This window comes from Panicum virgatum, chromosome 7N (genome assembly GCF_016808335.1).
Source record: "Panicum virgatum strain AP13 chromosome 7N, P.virgatum_v5, whole genome shotgun sequence".
Classification (NCBI taxonomy): Eukaryota; Viridiplantae; Streptophyta; class Magnoliopsida; order Poales; family Poaceae; genus Panicum; species Panicum virgatum.
In genome coordinates, this window is record NC_053151.1 from 43,928,620 (window position 1) to 43,948,947 (window position 20,328).

The 20,328-nt window shown below is 49.1% G+C and overlaps 2 protein-coding genes across 2 annotated transcripts; both read right to left on the reverse strand.

The window, feature by feature from the left end:
• Positions 1-14,341: 14,341 nt before the first annotated feature.
• Positions 14,342-19,195, reverse strand: LOC120682548 (secretory carrier-associated membrane protein 6). Its single transcript, XM_039964508.1, has 12 exons — positions 18,949-19,195; positions 18,714-18,830; positions 18,548-18,610; positions 18,423-18,456; positions 18,200-18,322; positions 17,974-18,036; positions 17,797-17,890; positions 17,403-17,448; positions 17,211-17,278; positions 16,777-16,825; positions 16,525-16,590; positions 14,342-14,739 (listed from the first exon to the last, which is right to left on the reverse strand). Exons 1-12 carry the CDS (start codon positions 19,003-19,005, stop codon positions 14,707-14,709), a joined length of 813 nt encoding a protein of 270 aa, XP_039820442.1. The 5' UTR covers positions 19,006-19,195; the 3' UTR covers positions 14,342-14,706.
• A 746-nt stretch (positions 19,196-19,941) lies between these two features.
• LOC120681306 (auxin-induced protein 6B-like) lies at positions 19,942-20,328 on the reverse strand. The gene has a single exon (XM_039962815.1). It carries the CDS (start codon positions 20,326-20,328, stop codon positions 19,942-19,944), a length of 387 nt encoding a protein of 128 aa, XP_039818749.1.

Here is a 20,328-nt window from a genome sequence, read left to right on the forward strand (position 1 = left end):
GGGAAGGGAAGCGAGGGTCAGGGTCCGGTCCAAAAAACGCCGAGATGGTGGCGCCGCGCCGCCGAGACGGTGATTCAAGGTGCAGGGAGAGCAACTACGCGTAAGTTGCCACCGGCGAGGCTAGCGGCAGGCCGGCAGCGCGACGGCGGCGTCGAACTGGGCGAGCGCGGCTGCGAGGACGTCCAGCGGGCAGCGGCATTCAGTCCGATGTGGAAGGTATTTCAATTACCGTCCAGGCCTTAAGTTATCTGAACCGTCGAACCTAGAAGGAACGGCCGCGATTTAATATGGTGACCTCGCGTACGAGATGCTTCTGGGCCAATTACCGGACTCCGTTTTTTTTTTGCGGAGGCCCATAGCCCAGGATCATTCAGCACAGCAGCGAGCCCGCGGCTTGCAATTATTTCGTGGCGGCGAACAAGCTCCTCCGCTGCTCGCTCGTTGCCGTCGCCCGTCGCCGCCGACGAGGATTCCGTCCGGGCCCGCAGCGCACACCTCGTCAGTGGACTGCTCTTACCGACGAGGTGACGACTGTAGCTGCGAATCTGGATGCTGACACCATTCAGGTCGGATCGGTGTTCGGTGCACCAACCATGCCAGTCAAGCACCATGGAGCTGATGGAGACGAAGATGTTCTCGGCAAAAACGAAAAGGGGGGAGAGGAGCTTTACTTCAGTTGTTCAAGAATGAAGATCGAAACACAGGCCACTCTTCGCGTTCTACCGTCCTTCATTGATATACACGAACACCACTCTATTCACTCTATTCAGAGTTTCAGACAGAGACAAAGGCCTTGCTGGCCGTGAATAGTCCTGCTCAGCTTCAACCTTCAAGCTCCAGCAAAGTCTGAAGCTGTTCTCCTTCAGAGGTTCTTTCCTTGTGCCAAGGTTGCTCGCTAGATCGCGGCATGTTCTTGCATCTTGACAGATTCGTGGATTCGGACAGAGCTTATATGATTCCTGAAAGACTGAACTCTGAAGGGGCAAATTCCTTGACTGCAGATGATTTCTTCATGTTGAGCGTTTTGTCAAGTCTCACGCGGCCAAATTTGTATGTGAACTGATAGCGATAGCATAGAGTCGGTCAGCTCAGTTTTTGTTTTCAACATGTCTAGCTCAGGTTTTACAATGCAACCGAGTTTATGCTTGCACAGACCTCGGCATGAATGCATCATACCAGCGACTTGCCTGATTCACAAAGACGTTGACGCGGTCACCATAGTCAAGGCCGTTCCCGGAGGCCCAGGCAGGCCGCGGCGGTGAACATGAAGCGCGCGGTGGCGATGAGAATGCGAGGGCAGGGGGCAGCTGGTTAGGTAACGTTTCAGTCAACTCCTCTCCAATCTCCATTGGTGACGGGCTGATGGCAGGGAAGGTGGCGGGAGCCCGCGACGCGAGGATGGCGACGGCCGGCCGCCTGCTGTGCGCGCGCGATGCGTGGAGGGGAGGGTCCGGTCCGATGCGGAGATGGTGGCGCCGCGCCGCCGAGACGGTGATTCAAGATGCAGGGAAGAACAAGGACGGGTAAGTTGCGCCTCTACATGACGGTGTTGCCGCCGGCGAGGCGAGCAGCAGCACGACGGCGGTGTCGAACTGGGTGAGCGCGGTGGCGAGGCAACGGCATCCAGTCCAAGGGTGGACGGTATTTAATTACCGTCCATGCCTTAGGTCATCTAAACCGTCAAACCCAGAAGGAAGGGCTGCGATTTAATTTTAGTACCTCGCGTATGTAGAGGTTTCTGGGCCAACCGGAGGCCCAATTGCCGGACTCCAGTTTTTTCGTTTGCGGAGGCCCATAGCCCAGGATCATTAAGCACAACAGCGAGCCCGCGGCCAAGCTCTCTCCTCCGCTGCTCGCTCATCGCCGTCGCCGCCGACGAGGGATCCCGTCCGAGCCTGCAGCGCACGCCTCGTCAGTCGACTGCCTTACCGACGACGGTAGCTGCGAATCTGGATGCCGTGCTGACACCATTCAGGTCGGGTCGGTGTTCCGTGGCGTCCACCAACCAGTCAGCCGCCATGGAGCGCCGTGGAGACGAAGATGCTCTTGGCAAAAAAAAAACGAAAAGGGGGGAGAAAGAGCATTGCTTCATTGGTTCAGGAATGAAGATCGAAACACAGGGAACGCATGCCACTCTTCGCGTTCTACCGTCCTTCATTAATATACACGAACGCCACTCTATTCACCCGCAGCTACAGTGTTGCGTGTGCAGTTTTTCAGACGGAGACAAAGACCTTGCTGGTCTTGAACTTGAAGAAACCTGCTCAGCTTCAAGCTTCAGCAACGTCTCAAGCTGTTCTCCTCCTTTAGTTTTGTTCTGCTTCGAAACAGATTCGTGCTAAACATCAGCTCAGATTGGTCTGATTTCAACATCTCTTTCAGAGCTTCTCTCCTTGTGGCAAGGTTGCTCGCTAGATCGCGGGCTCGCGGCATGTTCTTGTAATCTTGCAGCTTGATAGCTTTGTGGACTCTGATAGAGCTTATATGATTCATGAAAGACTGAATTCTGAAGGGGACGAATTCCCCGACTGCAAATGATTGTTTCATGTTCAGAGTACTGTCAAGTCTGATGCGGCCAATTTGTATGTGAACTGATAGCGAAAGCATGGAGTCAGTCAACTCAGTTTTTGTTTTGAAATGTGTCAGCTCAGGTTTTAAAATGCAACCGATTATGCCTGCACAGAACTAGGCATAGGCCAGCAACTTGCCTGCTTCACAAAGGCGTCAAGAAAAGTGAAATCGACGAACTTGCAGTTCCTAGATAATAAGATCTTGTCCAACACCACATTGATATTCAAAAGCAAACAGAACAGGAGGTATACATATTCCAAATCAGTTTTGATACTGCATATGATGCATTCACATGTTTATTTACTAAAGGAATAATTCTACTTTACCACTTGGATCCATACCTCACAGGTAACAATTGTTGGGGTCACCTTTCAAAAATAAAAAACAGTCACTCACAGGTAACAATTCTTGGGGTCACCTTTCAAAAATAAAATAACTATTGGGGTCACAGGATATGCATATAGTGTAGTCAAAGATGGCCAAGATAAATAAATAATCAAGTCGACGAATTTGATTTTCAACAATAGCTGTTTGAAATGGACTGCAGAATTTGGTACGTCCTGTACCGGCGCCACAACTGCCAGTGCAACAAGAGAGAGCCCAAGGTATCAGACCGGCCAACCCACGAGGCGAGGTGAAGTTTCTGTCAGGATTGGAGATGTTTTCTTCAGTTGAACACGGGTACAAGTCAACGAACCACCGTGAAGCCTCGAGTGTCGAGTCCATGGGAAGTTGGTAAACAGACAAGCGGTTTGGCTTGCGACAACCATGTTAACAACATTCAGCAAACCACCGTAACAACATTCAGCAAAGGAACTTCAGGTCCAGGGTACTATAGCGATTCGGATAAACCAAATAACATCGCAACAGTACTGGCAGAAAACTTTGCTATGCACCATGTACATACCACAAAATTTTGCTTGAAAAAATCAATATTGGTTGTCAGGCACGATAGAATGTAAGAATTCAGCCCATAGGGCAGTTCTCTTCTGCGTTTCAAGAATAAATAGTACTGCATGCCATAAGCCCATAACGGTCGCCAACATGGCAAACTTGAGACTACATTAACTAGATGAAATATGGGCATAGCTAATGAACAAATAAAACACCCCGTTCGGCAAGCCAACCTATAATGACAGGGCTACCATCCTACTCCATACCAGCTTAAAAAAGCACACCACCACTGACATACTAAAACGCGAGACTCAACGTGTATTTGGCAGGTATGCACAAAACCGTCGCACAAACAGGTGCTACTAGCATGCATAAGTAATTCTCCACCACATTTTTTTGACAAATGTAGTTTTCAATCATGGCTGGCATCACTTGTTCCCTCTGAAGTACATGTACACTCTCTGCATCCATAACACAAATAGCAAATGTTTAGCATTAGCACTGTGTATTACATGCTTCAGAAGAGACAGCCAAAACATGTAATAATTTTTTTTTTCTCGAACACACAGGAGAGCTGTGTATCTTTGTATTGAGAGGAAAAACATGTAATAATAATGAAAAGCAAAAGCAATTAAACATCATGACATTCATATTGGAGTTACTTCTGATGCAACAAATTCTTAGGATCATTAATATCAAGGTTCAAGAAATCACGATTAATCGCAAGATTAATCGCGATTATGCGTTGCACGCAGGGTAAACGCGTCGATTACAACTTAATCGAGCATTTAATCGCTGGACGCGTTTAATCTAGCGTGTAATCGCGCGGCCTCGTGTAATCGCTAGAAACGCGCGCGTAACCGGTCGAAAATCGTTCGCGTGGTTCCCACGGGCGCGAAAGCGGGAAGCGGGGTCAAGATTGGCGCGCGGCGCGGCGCGAAAGCGGGCAGGAAAGAATCACGCGCGGCGGGAAAGATTGGCGCGGGTCCGTCGGGTAGCACTCCATTCCCGTCCGTCTGAACTGCTTCCCCGATCGAGTGCACAATGCCTGGTTCAGAAAAAATGTCAAGGCAGTGTCACATTGCAAAGGAAAATTGTTGCCCTGGTGGTATGGCTCCAAAGCTCGATCTCTTCAGCTTCGTAGTATATCGGCACAATCTTTTCATGGGATCTATTTTTTGCAGTTACACCAACCTGGCCTTCGACCATGTGCTTGGAACTTTGATTTGCATAGTCTGCAATGCGGCAAAGGCAATAAAACCGAGGTTCAAGGGCATGATGGACGACCTCGGCTTGCACGCGCATCACTTTCTCCGGCGAGTTCTTGAGGCGACGTCGCCTTCGCTCCTCCCGGCGGCTGACCACTATGCTCATGTTTTGCATGCTCGTATTCACAAAAGTTGGCTCGCTTAAACGCTTGCAGATATGCCATGCCCGTGCCGGTATGCCATGCCCGTGCAGATATGCCATGCCCGTGCCACGGACGCGGTCAGCATAGTCAAGGCCATTCGCGGAGGCCCAGTGTCACGGTCGATGGCAAGACACATGATTAGTCGTTTCTTTAATCATGGGTTGTAATTTTCAGCATGGGCCTTGGGCCGTTATCAGGCACGTGTAGCCCAGCTTCGTTGCTTATATATGTACTCGGATTCGCTAGGGTGGAGCTATGGAAAAACATGAAGGAAAACTATCCTAACTGAATCTCTCTCTCCTTCCCGAGTTCTCCTCCTCCCTCGGTGCTTATCCTCCCTCGAACCCTCTTCGATTCCTCCTTCTACCTTCCGAACCCGCTTCCCGGATTCTCCCGGTAGCCATCGCCGTCTGGACACTACAATTGGTATCAGATTCAGTCTTTCCTCGGCACACCTTCGTCCCGATTTCATCTCGCCGCCTCCCCTGATCCAGTCCGCCTTTCCGGCGACTCGATCCGCTCCGCCGCGAATCCCTCCGATTCCGGCGGCACGCCCCGCCCACCGACTCCCAGTCGACGGCGGCCACGCATATCGCCGGTTAGCCGTTCCGGCGCCATCGACCAACACTACATCTCGCGCCGCTTAGGGTTAGTTGGGGATTTCCTTGTTCTTCTCTCGGCGAGACACTCGATTCACCACGGCGCCAAATCGTCAAGCCGCGCACACCCATCAGATTTGCGCTGCCATGGACGAGATGGAGGAACGTATCCGCAAGCTCTTCGAAGAGAAGCTTTCTACGGTTGTCACCAAGCTGGATGACTTGCCCTTGCTGAAGGAGCAACTCAACGACATGAACACCAAGATGGTGGATCAGGCAAGCCGCCTCGACCAGGTCCAAACCAAGGTAGACCTGGCCATGACATCCTTGGGTACGGTCCAGCAGGAGCAGCAGCAAGTCGCCCGCGCTCTGAAGACCGCTGTGTTGCGGAAGCTGACCATTCCAGGCCGCGATGGCCCGGGCCTGATGGGTGCTCCTCCGCGATTTCCTCCACCACCGCCTCCACAGTATCATCCCCCTCATGCGGTATTTCCTCCATCCCCTGTACTACCTGATTCTAGTGCTACCGCTTCCGATGCTGCGGGTTCGTCTGGCGATGGGCGCCAATTGATTCCTATAGGCTTGGGCACTTCTCGCACAAATGGGGTTCATGAGGACTCTGGTTCTCATCGTCCTTGGTTGCCTAAGATGGACTTCCCTAGGTTTGATGGTTCTGATGCTAGGATTTGGATCGATAAATGCAATGCTTACTTTGCTATGTTTCAAATTCCCGAGGGGTTTCGTGTTACTGCAGCTACTATGTACCTAGAGGATCGAGCCGCACATTGGTTTCAGGCTTACAAGGATTCCTATGGGATATTGAGTTGGGATGAGTTCCAGTCTGCTGTCCTTGCTGAGTTTGACATTACCACTCACAGAGATAAGATTCGTGATCTCTTAACTCTTAAGCAGTGTGATACTGTGGCAGAATATAAGGCAGCTTTTGAGCAATTGGTATATAGCATTCGCTTGTATGACAAGACAATTAGTGAACCTTTCCTCATATCTCAGTTTATATTGGGTCTTAAAGAAGAATTGAGGGCAGCAGTGGAGATTTAGTTACCTGACACTGTGACAAAGGCTGCAACTCTGGCTGCGATCCAGGAAGGACTTCTACTTAGACAGAAGAAGACATCTTACAAGCTTCCATCACCCAAGCACCCTGCAATGGGCAAATCTGATCCTGCTGCATCTGCTACAGCTGGTGAACTCTGGAAAGCTAGACAATTAAAACAATATAGGAAGATTAATGGCTTGTGTTTCAAGTGTGGTGAGAAGTTCAGCCCTGGCCACAAATGCAAACAGCCTGCCAGTCCTACTCTGAATTATATTGCTGTGGAAGATGGGGGAGATGGTGGTATTCTCCTCTCTGATGAAGTGCTGGACCAATTAGAATCCCCCCAATCAGTGTATACTCCTGAGGATGTGTTTGTGTCACTCAATGCTATATCTGGAGCTGATAGAACAAAGTTGATTAAATTCAGAGCTCTAGCAAGTAACCAGGTGGTGCTTCAGTTGCTAGATACTGGGAGCTCTCACACCTTCATCAATGCTGGACTCCTGGATAGGCTACACTGTAATGTAGTAGATATTTCACCTATGGAAGTTAGAGTAGCTAATGGGCAAACTATTCTTTGCAGTCAACTTGTTAAAGGCTTTTCTTGGTGGGTTCAGGGATATACTTTCACAGTTGACGCTTTAGTCTTACCACTGGGTGCCTATGATATGGTCCTTGGAATGACTTGGCTGGAACAATTTAGACCAATGAATTGTGATTGGCAAGATAAATGGGTGGAATTCCATTATCAAGATAAGCTGGTCAGACTTCAAGGGGTTTCATCTCCTCCTACACAGCTGCAGGAACTTTCTGCTGAGCAGTTGTATAAATCTTGCAAAGGCAATGACATTTGGGCCCTGGCAGTGGTTCATTCTGCAGTGGATGTCCCTGGGCTTTCAACAGCAACAGTTCCACCTATAATTAAGGATTTACTCTCTGAATACTCATCAGTTTTTCAGGACCCCAAAACATTACCACCATCAAGAATATATGACCATGTCATCCCACTCATTCCTCAGGCCACACCAGTGAACTCAAGGCCCTATAGGTACTCACCACTGCAAAAAGATGAGATTGAGAAGCAAGTTAGAGAAATGCTTCAGGCAGGTCTTATTACCCCCAGTATGAGTCCCTTTGCTTCACCAGTCCTATTGGTCAAGAAGAAAGATGGCTCTTGGAGATTCTGTGTCGACTACAGAAAGCTCAATGATATTACTATCAAGAACAAGTTTCCAATGCCAATAATTGATGAATTGCTGGATGAACTTGCTGGAGCCCATTACTTTGCTAAGTTGGATATGAAGTCGGGCTTTCACCAAATTAGAATGTTGGCTACTGATGAATACAAAACAGCATTCAAAACCCACCATGGCCACTTCCAGTTTAAGGTAATGCCTTTTGGCCTCACTAATGCACCAGCAACCTTTCAATGCCTCATGAATGCCATTTTTGCCAAGTACTTGAGAAAGTTTGTGTTAGTGTTTATGGATGACATATTAGTGTATAGCCCAACCTTGCAAACTCATGTTGAGCACCTCAAACTAGTGTTTGAAATATTGAAGGAGCATCAGTTAGTTGCTAAATTCAGCAAGTGTACTTTTGCACAAACCAAACTGGAATATCTTGGCCACATCATATCAGGCAAAGGGGTTTCTACTGACCCAGCCAAAACCCAAGCTATGGTGGATTGGCCAATTCCCTCAAATGTTACTGAGTTGAGAGGATTTCTCGGCTTGACAGGCTACTATAGGAAGTTTGTCAGGAATTATGGGTTAATTGCTAAACCACTTACACAGCTGCTGAAACTCAAGAATTTTAGCTGGTCTACTGAGGCACAATCTGCTTTTGACCAACTCAAGCTTGCTATGACATCAACTCCTGTGTTATCTCTTCCAAATTTTGGTCTGCCATTTGAAATAGAAACTGATGCTTGTGACTCAGGAGTGGGTGCTGTCTTATCTCAGAATGGTCACCCTGTGGCCTTCTACAGTAAAGCTTTGGGTGTCAATAATAGGAAGCTGTCTATTTATGAGAAGGAGTTCATTGCCATTCTCATGGCAGTGGACAAGTGGAGATGTTACCTTCAGCGTGGTCCCTTTGTCATCAAGACCGATCACAAAAGTTTGTGCCATCTGCAAGAAGAAAGCAATGGCTAAACTGGCTGGACTGCAATTTAAATTGCAATACAAGAAGGGCACAGAAAATAGAGTAGCTGATGCTCTTTCCAGAGTAGGACATGCATTTGAATGTGCTGCTATTTCTGGAGTAACTCCTATCTGGCTGCAGGAAGTCCTAAATTCCTATACCAATGACTCAGTCTCTCAACGGTTGTTGACTGAATTGGCAGTGGTCAGTCCCAATGCCTCTGGATATTCCCTTAAGCATGGTCTAATATACAGAAATACTCAGATTTTGGTGGGTGCTAATACTGCTTTAAGAACCAAGGTCATTGCTGCTTTTCATTCTTCTGCAGTAGGGGGTCATTCTGGAGTCCAAGCTACTTATCAGCGTGTTAAAAAATTGTTTTATTGGCCTGGCATGAAAACTGATGTGGAGTCTTTCATCAAACAATGCCAAGTGTGTCAACAGGCCAAGCATGAGCATTGCAAATATCCAGGTCTTTTACAGCCACTACCTGTGCCTCAAAGCTCGTGGGTCGATGTTTCCATGGATTTTATCGAGGGGCTTCCTAAGTCTGATTCATTTTCAGTCATTCTGATGATTGTTGACAGACTGACCAAGTATGCACACTTCCTTCCTCTCAAGTACCCATTCACTGCTAAAGGTGTCGCCAAACTTTTCTTTGACAATGTGGTCAAGCTTCATGGTGTGCCACAGACAGTTGTGTCTGATAGAGACAGAGTCTTCACAGCTGCCTTTTGGCAAGAGTTATTTACCCTCTTGGATACTAAATTGCACATGAGCTCCGCATACCATCCACAAACTCATGGCCAAATAGAACGAGTTAACCAGTGCCTCGAGATGTTTCTAAGATGTGCTGTGTCTGATTCCCCCAAACTGTGGCACAAGTGGCTATCCTCTGCCGAGTTATGGTACAACTCCACCTATCATGCTGCTATCCAGTGCACTCCTTTCAAGGCCTTGTATGGTGTGGATCCTAGCCTGGGCATTGCTCCAAGAATTCCTGGTGAAAATGACACAGAAGCCTCGTCATTCTTGCAGGATAGACAGCTCTTGTTCTCTAGATTGAAGGACCATCTTAATCGTGCTCAGACCAAGATGAAGCACTATGCTGACAAAAACAGATCTCCTCGACAGTTCCAGGTGGGTGATTCAGTCTTTCTAAAGCTCCAGCCATACGCTCAGTCTTCTGTTGCCAACAGACCATTTCCCAAATTGGCATTCAAGTACTTTGGGCCATACAAGATCCTGGAACGGATTGGTCAGGCAGCTTACAAACTTGAACTCCCTGCCCATGCTCAAGTCCACCCGGTGTTCCATGTTTCTCAATTGAAGCCCTCGGTACCTGACTTTACTCCAGTATTTGATGATGTTAGTGTCATTCCTAACCTAGATACTATGGATGTCTTTCCTGAACTCATTCTTGACCGTCGTCTGGTCAAGAAGGGGAGTTCGGCTGTTACACAGGTGAAGATCAAGTGGAGCGGTCTGCCTCTCCAGATGGCGACCTGGGAAGACTACTATGTGCTGAAGGAAAAGTTTCCTACTGCACCAGCCTGGGGACCGGCTGGTACTCAAGGCAGAGGCATTGTCACGGTCGATGGCAAGACACAGGATTAGTCGTTTCTTTAATCATGGGTTGTAATTTTCAGAATGGGCCTTGGGCCGTTATCGGGCACGTGTAGCCCAGCTTCGTTGCTTATATGTACTCGGATTCGCTAGGGTGGAGCTATGGAAAAACATGAAGGAAAACTATCCTAACTGAATCTCCCTCTCCTTCCCGAGTTCTCCTCCTCCCTCGGTGCTTATCCTCCCTCGAACCCTCTTCCATTCCTCCTTCTACCTTCCGAACCCGCTTCCCAGATTCTCCCAGTAGCCATCGCCGTCTGGACACTACACCCAGCAGGCCGTGGCGGTGAACTTGAAGCGCGCTGCGGTGATGAGAATGCGAGGGTAGCTGGTTAGGTAACGTTTCAATCAACTCCTCTCCATTGATGCCGGCAGAGAAGGTGGCCGCGAGCCCGCGACGCGACGGTGGCGACGGCCGGCTGCCTGCTGTGCGCACGCGACGCGGGAAGGGAAGCGAGGGTCAGGGTCCGGTCCAAAAAAACGCCGAGATGGTGGCGCCGCGCCGCCGAGACGGTGATTCAAGGTGCAGGGAGAGCAACTACGCGTAAGTTGCCACCGGCGAGGCTAGCGGCAGGCCGGCAGCGCGACGGCGGCGTCGAACTGGGCGAGCGCGGCTGCGAGGACGTCCAGCGGGCAGCGGCATTCAGTCCGATGTGGAAGGTATTTCAATTACCGTCCAGGCCTTAAGTTATCTGAACCGTCGAACCTAGAAGGAACGGCCGCGATTTAATATGGTGACCTCGCGTACGAGATGCTTCTGGGCCAACCGGAGGGCCAATTACCGGACTCCGTTTTTTTTTGCGGAGGCCCATAGCCCAGGATCATTCAGCACAGCAGCGAGCCCGCGGCTTGCAATTATTTCGTGGCGGCGAACAAGCTCCTCCGCTGCTCGCTCGTTGCCGTCGCCCGTCGCCGCCGACGAGGATTCCGTCCGGGCCCGCAGCGCACACCTCGTCAGTGGACTGCTCTTACCGACGAGGTGACGACTGTAGCTGCGAATCTGGATGCTGACACCATTCAGGTCGGATCGGTGTTCGGTGCACCAACCATGCCAGTCAAGCACCATGGAGCTGATGGAGACGAAGATGTTCTCGGCAAAAACGAAAAGGGGGGAGAGGAGCTTTACTTCAGTTGTTCAAGAATGAAGATCGAAACACAGGCCACTCTTCGCGTTCTACCGTCCTTCATTGATATACACGAACACCACTCTATTCACTCTATTCAGAGTTTCAGACAGAGACAAAGGCCTTGCTGGCCGTGAATAGTCCTGCTCAGCTTCAACCTTCAAGCTCCAGCAAAGTCTGAAGCTGTTCTCCTTCAGAGGTTCTTTCCTTGTGCCAAGGTTGCTCGCTAGATCGCGGCATGTTCTTGCATCTTGACAGATTCGTGGATTCGGACAGAGCTTATATGATTCCTGAAAGACTGAACTCTGAAGGGGCAAATTCCTTGACTGCAGATGATTTCTTCATGTTGAGCGTATTGTCAAGTCTCACGCGGCCAAATTTGTATGTGAACTGATAGCGATAGCATAGAGTCGGTCAGCTCAGTTTTTGTTTTCAACATGTCTAGCTCAGGTTTTACAATGCAACCGAGTTTATGCTTGCACAGACCTCGGCATGAATGCATCATACCAGCGACTTGCCTGATTCACAAAGACGTTGACGCGGTCACCATAGTCAAGGCCGTTCCCGGAGGCCCAGGCAGGCCGCGGCGGTGAACATGAAGCGCGCGGTGGCGATGAGAATGCGAGGGCAGGGGGCAGCTGGTTAGGTAACGTTTCAGTCAACTCCTCTCCAATCTCCATTGGTGACGGGCTGATGGCAGGGAAGGTGGCGGGAGCCCGCGACGCGAGGATGGCGACGGCCGGCCGCCTGCTGTGCGCGCGCGACGCGTGGAGGGGAGGGTCCGGTCCGATGCGGAGATGGTGGCGCCGCGCCGCCGAGACGGTGATTCAAGATGCAGGGAAGAACAAGGACGGGTAAGTTGCGCCTCTACATGACGGTGTTGCCGCCGGCGAGGCGAGCAGCAGCACGACGGCGGTGTCGAACTGGGTGAGCGCGGTGGCGAGGCAACGGCATCCAGTCCAAGGGTGGACGGTATTTAATTACCGTCCATGCCTTAGGTCATCTAAACCGTCAAACCCAGAAGGAAGGGCTGCGATTTAATTTTAGTACCTCGCGTATGTAGAGGTTTCTGGGCCAACCGGAGGCCCAATTGCCGGACTCCAGTTTTTTCGTTTGCGGAGGCCCATAGCCCAGGATCATTAAGCACAACAGCGAGCCCGCGGCCAAGCTCTCTCCTCCGCTGCTCGCTCATCGCCGTCGCCGCCGACGAGGGATCCCGTCCGAGCCTGCAGCGCACGCCTCGTCAGTCGACTGCCTTACCGACGACGGTAGCTGCGAATCTGGATGCCGTGCTGACACCATTCAGGTCGGGTCGGTGTTCCGTGGCGTCCACCAACCAGTCAGCCGCCATGGAGCGCCGTGGAGACGAAGATGCTCTTGGCAAAAAAAAAAAAAAAAAAACGAAAAGGGGGGAGAAAGAGCATTGCTTCATTGGTTCAGGAATGAAGATCGAAACACAGGGAACGCATGCCACTCTTCGCGTTCTACCGTCCTTCATTAATATACACGAACGCCACTCTATTCACCCGCAGCTACAGTGTTGCGTGTGCAGTTTTTCAGACGGAGACAAAGACCTTGCTGGTCTTGAACTTGAAGAAACCTGCTCAGCTTCAAGCTTCAGCAACGTCTCAAGCTGTTCTCCTCCTTTAGTTTTGTTCTGCTTCGAAACAGATTCGTGCTAAACTTCAGCTCAGATTGGTCTGATTTCAACATCTCTTTCAGAGCTTCTCTCCTTGTGGCAAGGTTGCTCGCTAGATCGCGGGCTCGCGGCATGTTCTTGTAATCTTGCAGCTTGATAGCTTTGTGGACTCTGATAGAGCTTATATGATTCATGAAAGACTGAATTCTGAAGGGGACGAATTCCCCGACTGCAAATGATTGTTTCATGTTCAGAGTACTGTCAAGTCTGATGCGGCCAATTTGATTGTTTCATGTTCAGAGTACTGTCAAGTCTGATGCGGCCAATTTGTATGTGAACTGATAGCGAAAGCATGGAGTCAGTCAACTCAGTTTTTGTTTTGAAATGTGTCAGCTCAGGTTTTAAAATGCAACCGATTATGCTTGCACAGAACTAGGCATAGGCCAGCAACTTGCCTGCTTCACAAAGGCGTCAAGAAAAGTGAAATCGACGAACTTGCAGTTCCTAGATAATAAGATCTTGTCCAACACCACATTGATATTCAAAAGCAAACAGAACAGGAGGTATACATATTCCAAATCAGTTTTGATACTGCATATGATGCATTCACATGTTTATTTACTAAAGGAATAATTCTACTTTACCACTTGGATCCATACCTCACAGGTAACAATTGTTGGGGTCACCTTTCAAAAATAAAAAACAGTCACTCACAGGTAACAATTCTTGGGGTCACCTTTCAAAAATAAAATAACTATTGGGGTCACAGGATATGCATATAGTGTAGTCAAAGATGGCCAAGATAAATAAATAATCAAGTCGACGAATTTGATTTTCAACAATAGCTGTTTGAAATGGACTGCAGAATTTGGTACGTCCTGTACCGGCGCCACAACTGCCAGTGCAACAAGAGAGAGCCCAAGGTATCAGACCGGCCAACCCACGAGGCGAGGTGAAGTTTCTGTCAGGATTGGAGATGTTTTCTTCAGTTGAACACGGGTACAAGTCAACGAACCACCGTGAAGCCTCGAGTGTCGAGTCCATGGGAAGTTGGTAAACAGACAAGCGGTTTGGCTTGCGACAACCATGTTAACAACATTCAGCAAACCACCGTAACAACATACAGCAAAGGAACTTCAGGTCCAGGGTACTATAGCGATTCGGATAAACCAAATAACATCGCAACAGTACTGGCAGAAAACTTTGCTATGCACCATGTACATACCACAAAATTTTGCTTGAAAAAATCAATATTGGTTGTCAGGCACGATAGAATGTAAGAATTCAGCCCATAGGGCAGTTCTCTTCTGCGTTTCAAGAATAAATAGTACTGCATGCCATAAGCCCATAACGGTCGCCAACATGGCAAACTTGAGACTACATTAACTAGATGAAATATGGGCATAGCTAATGAACAAATAAAACACCCCGTTCGGCAAGCCAACCTATAATGACAGGGCTACCATCCTACTCCATACCAGCTTAAAAAAGCACACCACCACTGACATACTAAAACGCGAGACTCAACGTGTATTTGGCAGGTATGCACAAAACCGTCGCACAAACAGGTGCTACTAGCATGCATAAGTAATTCTCCACCACATTTTTTTGACAAATGTAGTTTTCAATCATGGCTGGCATCACTTGTTCCCTCTGAAGTACATGTACACTCTCTGCATCCATAACACAAATAGCAAATGTTTAGCATTAGCACTGTGTATTACATGCTTCAGAAGAGACAGCCAAAACATGTAATAATATTTTTTTTTCTCGAACACACAGGAGAGCTGTGTATCTTTGTATTGAGAGGAAAAACATGTAATAATAATGAAAAGCAAAAGCAATTAAACATCATGACATTCATATTGGAGTTACTTCTGATGCAACAAATTCTTAGGATCATTAATATCAAGGTTCAAGAAATCACGATTAATCGCAAGATTAATCGCGATTATGCGTTGCACGCCGGGTAAACACGTCGATTACAACTTAATCGAGCATTTAATCGCTGGACGCGTTTAATCGAGCGTGTAATCGCGCGGCCTCGTGTAATCGCTAGAAACGCGCGCGTAACCGGTCGAAAATCGTTCGCGCGGTTCCCACGGGCGCGAAAGCGGGAAGCGGGGTCAAGATTGGCGCGCGGCGCGGCGCGAAAGCGGGCAGGAAAGAATCACGCGTGGCGGGAAAGATTGGCGCGGGTCCGTCGGGTTACCTCTCTGTCGCGCCCTTCCCAATCCATAGCCGCCGCATTTGCTCGTCCACCACGCCTCCCTGCTCATCCGGACGTCAGCCGCGCCTCCCTGCGCCGTCCGCGCCTCCGCCGCGCCTCCCTGCGCCGTCCGCCGTGCCGTTCCGGTCCGCCGCGGCTCTGCTTCCCCACCTCTGCAGTCCACGCCTCCCCGCGCCGTCTTCCCCGCCTCTGCAGTCCGCGCCTCCCTGCGCCGTCCGCCGCGCTGTTCTGGTCTGCAGTCCACGGTAGGGAAAGGTCAGCCGCAGCCCGCGGCCGTGCCTCCCCCTCTCCACCCCTGACTCCACCGTGGTAGTCCGCCGCGGCCGTCCCTCCCTGCCTGCCTGTCCGCCGCCCCCCTTGGTATTCAGCCAACAGCCATTCAGGTAATCCTCTGTTCCTCTCTATGGACTGTACTATACTAAGCCTATTTCAGTATTTCTATCTGTTCTTGTGGTTCAGTGGTTAACTGATTAGTGATTATACATGTTCTTGTGCTCTGCAATGCTGTAGCCTCTAGCCTGTAGGATTGTTCATGTACTTTGCTGATTGCTGTAGACTGTGCTTGTGCTCTGAATATCTTATACATGTTCTTGTGCTCTGCAAATCTGCAATGTTGTAGCCTCTAGCCTGTAGGTACAGTTGCTGTCCAGCAAAGAAGATGGCCAGAGGAAAGAAATTACTGGTGTAAGACCTCTTGAAAACCTCCTTTTTTATTTTTTTGGCAATATTAGTACAAACGATTAATCACGATTATTCACGATTACTCTTTTACCGTGCTCGAGGGCACGCACAGCTGCGTAGCGATTTTTTGAACCTTGATTAATATATCTTCTATGCAAAGAACAGCATGGCAAATCAGAAGATATTGTTTAGCATTCAGACGCTAACAAGAACAGCATGGCACATCAGAAGATATTGTTTAGCATTCAGATGCTAACAAGTCAGTAACAATGTCATGTGTTTTTCAATGAAGTGATACTGTGAAACTATAGAGGGGAAATCAAACGTCCTTTCCTAATTTATAATAAAACTACTTAACTGTGCAGATACAGATATATAAAACATAATTCTTAGACTTGTACAACACTCATGAAGTTATTGTCCAAAATACTTTATTTATTTAGCACGCTGTGAATGGACCATTTCCTAGTATGCATACACACCAAGGGAAAAAGCAGGAATGAATGAGAATGTTGATTGCTCAGAATAAGAGGATTTTATTTTAGACCTGAAGAACTGCAATGCTCAGCAGCGTCTCCAAACAGAACAGCCCAAACCCCACAAAGTAGAAGATCTGCAAGAGGAAAACATTCATTCTTAATGCCCCAAAACATCTGAAAGTTACTTCAGAAAACCTGACACATGAAAATGGAAGGCAAACTTTGCCCAGCATTCACAGGGACAGGGCTAGAGCTGTGAACAAAAGGTATGGACAGGGCTAGAGCTGTGAACAAAAGTCAAAAGGTAATGTTCAGCTTACCCCAATTATGATATGCTCAGAGAAGGTGTCGATCGCAGCCAGTATACCGCTGAAATAGGAAGGAAAAGGTTTTGCATTAGATGAAACAGAACATTTCCAAAGCAGACAGGTAAATTAAGAGCAGAAGATATCCATTATCAATAAGAGCAGATTTGCTGGTTAAATAAAACGGAAAATGGCATATAGGATCACCAGGGATATTAACATTCAACTGGTACATTATCAAACATATCTTTTTTGAAGAGAATGAAAACAGCCATCCCATTTCATATCTTGCAGATGAAGACATCCAGTTTAAAATTTTAAGGGTTGTATATTTTACGCAGGAAATTCCAAGATTATGAAGCCACCAACAAGAATTCTACCACTGTATACCGATGCAATGAAAATTAAATATAACAATGACTGGTCAGTATACAGCAGTGGGAACTTACGTTAATGATTTCCCATGAAATACAATGGGTGGAGCAATGGCAGCAATTATGCAAAAACCAAAGTGTATCTGCACCAAGTATTATTGAAAATAAATTATATGATGTGTGTGAGAACTGAGAAGTGATAACTCTTGAAGCAGTTCAATTCAAATGTCTTATGATTGCCAAATAAAGTATCTAGCTAGATCTTACCAGGTAACAGAGGAAAAACCATCCGAAACTGAAAGCACTGTTAGTCCTGTTTAACAATTTAAAAGGACAAAGAGTCAAACACAAAAGGACCATGATTCCAAAAACATATATCATAGCTACATCCAAGTAATGTTTTAAGCACCGCAGGAATTTGAGCCACATCTAAGAGCAGTGTCTAACTATAATTGGGACAAATATACTACCCACCCCTCACAACCTCGAGGATATACAAAATGAAAGCAGTGACTATGCTATGCAGGTCTGAATAGAGTAGACATGCAAAGCAGTTGCTTAGAAAAATGCAGATGGAAGGTAGTAAACAGACGTAAATGCATGATTAATGCCTTTGCAAATCCATCCATCGTGAAGAGTGGTGAGAATGGTTGTAGCATACCTCATTGCACGATAGAGGGGCCTGTACCATATCAAATATGACAGGGGAATTCCAAGCAAAGCATAGATAGTTGCAAGGAAAAACAGTTTTGAATCTGCAAGGACAGAGATACCAACTATTCAGTGCAAGTCTTGTACAAAGAGAACACAAGCATTACCAGAGAACCAAAAAACACACCTCCCTCCTTGATCCAGCAGACTATAACAGCAATGAAATTCCACGACAGGCAAAGCACAATTCCTGCAACTTGCATTAACCGAAAACTAAATCTATCATGAGCAATTGATGCTAGCGTCTTTGAAATACAGCATATCTAGTAGCATAATAGCATGATTCTGCTCTACCTAGCAAAGACTACAACTTACTACTAGTATATCACTGATGCAATAAAATGCAAACATACCAAGCCAGCTTGCAAATGCAAGATACTGCAACCTCTGCACATTGGCTGGTATCTCATTGGCAATATCATGGTGGATGATCGGGAAGAATGGAGGCCAGTTCTTCTCCTCCATCGGCACTCCAGCTGCATTAAGCAAAAGATAGAAAACGCAGATGATCAGTTAAAACCAACTGATAACTCGAAATCACAGAAAGCACAAAGCAGCAACTAAACTCCTACGCACCATTCTTCAACGCCTCCTCCCTTCTCTTGATATCCTACAAGCACAAAACACATGCCATGAGACACACCGAGTCAAACATCAACTAATAAAAGTTCAAAAGTGGAAATGGAAGGCAAAAGCCCCACCGCCTCTCGCCGCTTCAAATCTGATTCCCACGACGAGAGCTCCCTCGCCTTGCCCTTGGAGTCCTGCATTGCGCACCCACACCGCCCCCAAAAAAAAACACTCGGATTAGCACGCGAATAACCACCGAGGGAAAAATGGGAGCAGCGTACGAACGAAGCGCCTTACCCCCATGTTGTCTAGCGGGACGTCGACGACGGCGTCGCCCCTGCCGGCGCCCCCGAAGCCGACGGGCTCGGTCGGCCGGAACCCATACTGCTGCTTGCCGCCTCCGCCTCCTCCATTCTACCACGCAAACAGCGACGGCTCGTCAGACACTCACCCGAAACCCCCAGATCTACCAAACCGCCGAGGTGGGCAGCCAAAATTTCCGAGGAAGAGGGAAATGGTTTTGAGGGCTCACGGAGAACGGGTTGTCGTTGGCGCTGCCCTCGTCGAAGGGGTTGGGGTCGTGATGCATGCTCGCCTCCGCGCGCTCGGCGCCGGCGTGCGGGCGGGAGTCGGGAGACGAGGGGAGCGAGAGAGGCGGCGGCGGTGCGGTGCGGCGTGGTTTGGACTCGGGTCGCGTCCAGTTCAAGCAGTTTCTCCGCCTTTTTCGGCTCCGCGCTTGCTCTTCTTGCGGGCGCTGCTTTTCACGTGACCTGCGGATGGCGACGCGACTGGGGTGGGGACTGGGGAGCGGCCGAGAGCGGGTGGTGAGGGTTCGGTCCGTCTCCGTCCCAGCACGACACGCGTCGTGTTGGGTCGTGGCGTGTCACCTCTGGGTCGCGGAGCATACGACAGGCCAGGGGCCACGGCCCTAATGTGTAAAGCCCGGTAACGAAAAACAACTCCAGCCGTGTCCAACTATTTTTTATGGCCCAACTTTTTGGCCCGTGAATTTCTGTTCTTCCATGAGGACTTGGGTAGGCCCACGGGAGAATTTACAATTCGCCCCTTCCTGCGATTCGAAAGATTTGGGAGGGCCCGAGGGGGATGCGGGAGTGAGCTCACTCCGAGGAGCAGAAATTAGGGCGAGGGGCCGGGCGGATCCATGGAACCGAAATGCCTCTCAGCCGAAGCAAAGGCTCGTCCCTATCTTCTTCCTCTGGCTAAGCTAAACCACGGGCCATCGGTCCCATTTAATTTTCGCCATGTGCGAGCTCCACATGCCTCTCGCGCCTCCCCATGCTTATCTACAGGCGCTCGCGGCCGGGAGCTCAAATCTGCTTAGCAACAAGGGCACTGTTTGGATACTCTAACTTGGTAAGTTAGAATTAGTTTTTAGCTCTAGACTAACTCTGAACTAACTCTAACCTAAGTGGTGTTTGGATGCAAGGGTTAGAGTTAGATTAAAGACACTTTTTCAATAATTTGGCTAGATCTGGCCTCTTGCTCCTCAAATCATGTGGCTGCTTTAATTTACTTGCACCCTTGAAATCATCCTGGGTGCACGGCACGCGCCGCCGGCCTGCGTGAAGCCAAACTCGGCGGCGGCGCGCCCCATGAGGTCCCGAAACGCTGGCTCCCGGAGGTACCCCGTGGGCACGACGAACCGCTGGGACTCCTCCCCGGCGTACACCGCGAAGTACCCCTTGGGCACGCCGCCCTCTGCCGCGGCCGCGGCCGGCTGCTCCAGCAGCGACTCCCGGAGGACCGCATCCTCGCGCGTTGCGGCCCCGCCGGAATAGAGCGCTCTATTCCCTGGACACGGAGCTTCTGACGGGGGGCGGTCGGCGGGCCACTCGGGCGTGAGGCCGCGCCGGTCGGGGCCTCGGGGGGGTGCTTGGTCGGGGGGACGCAT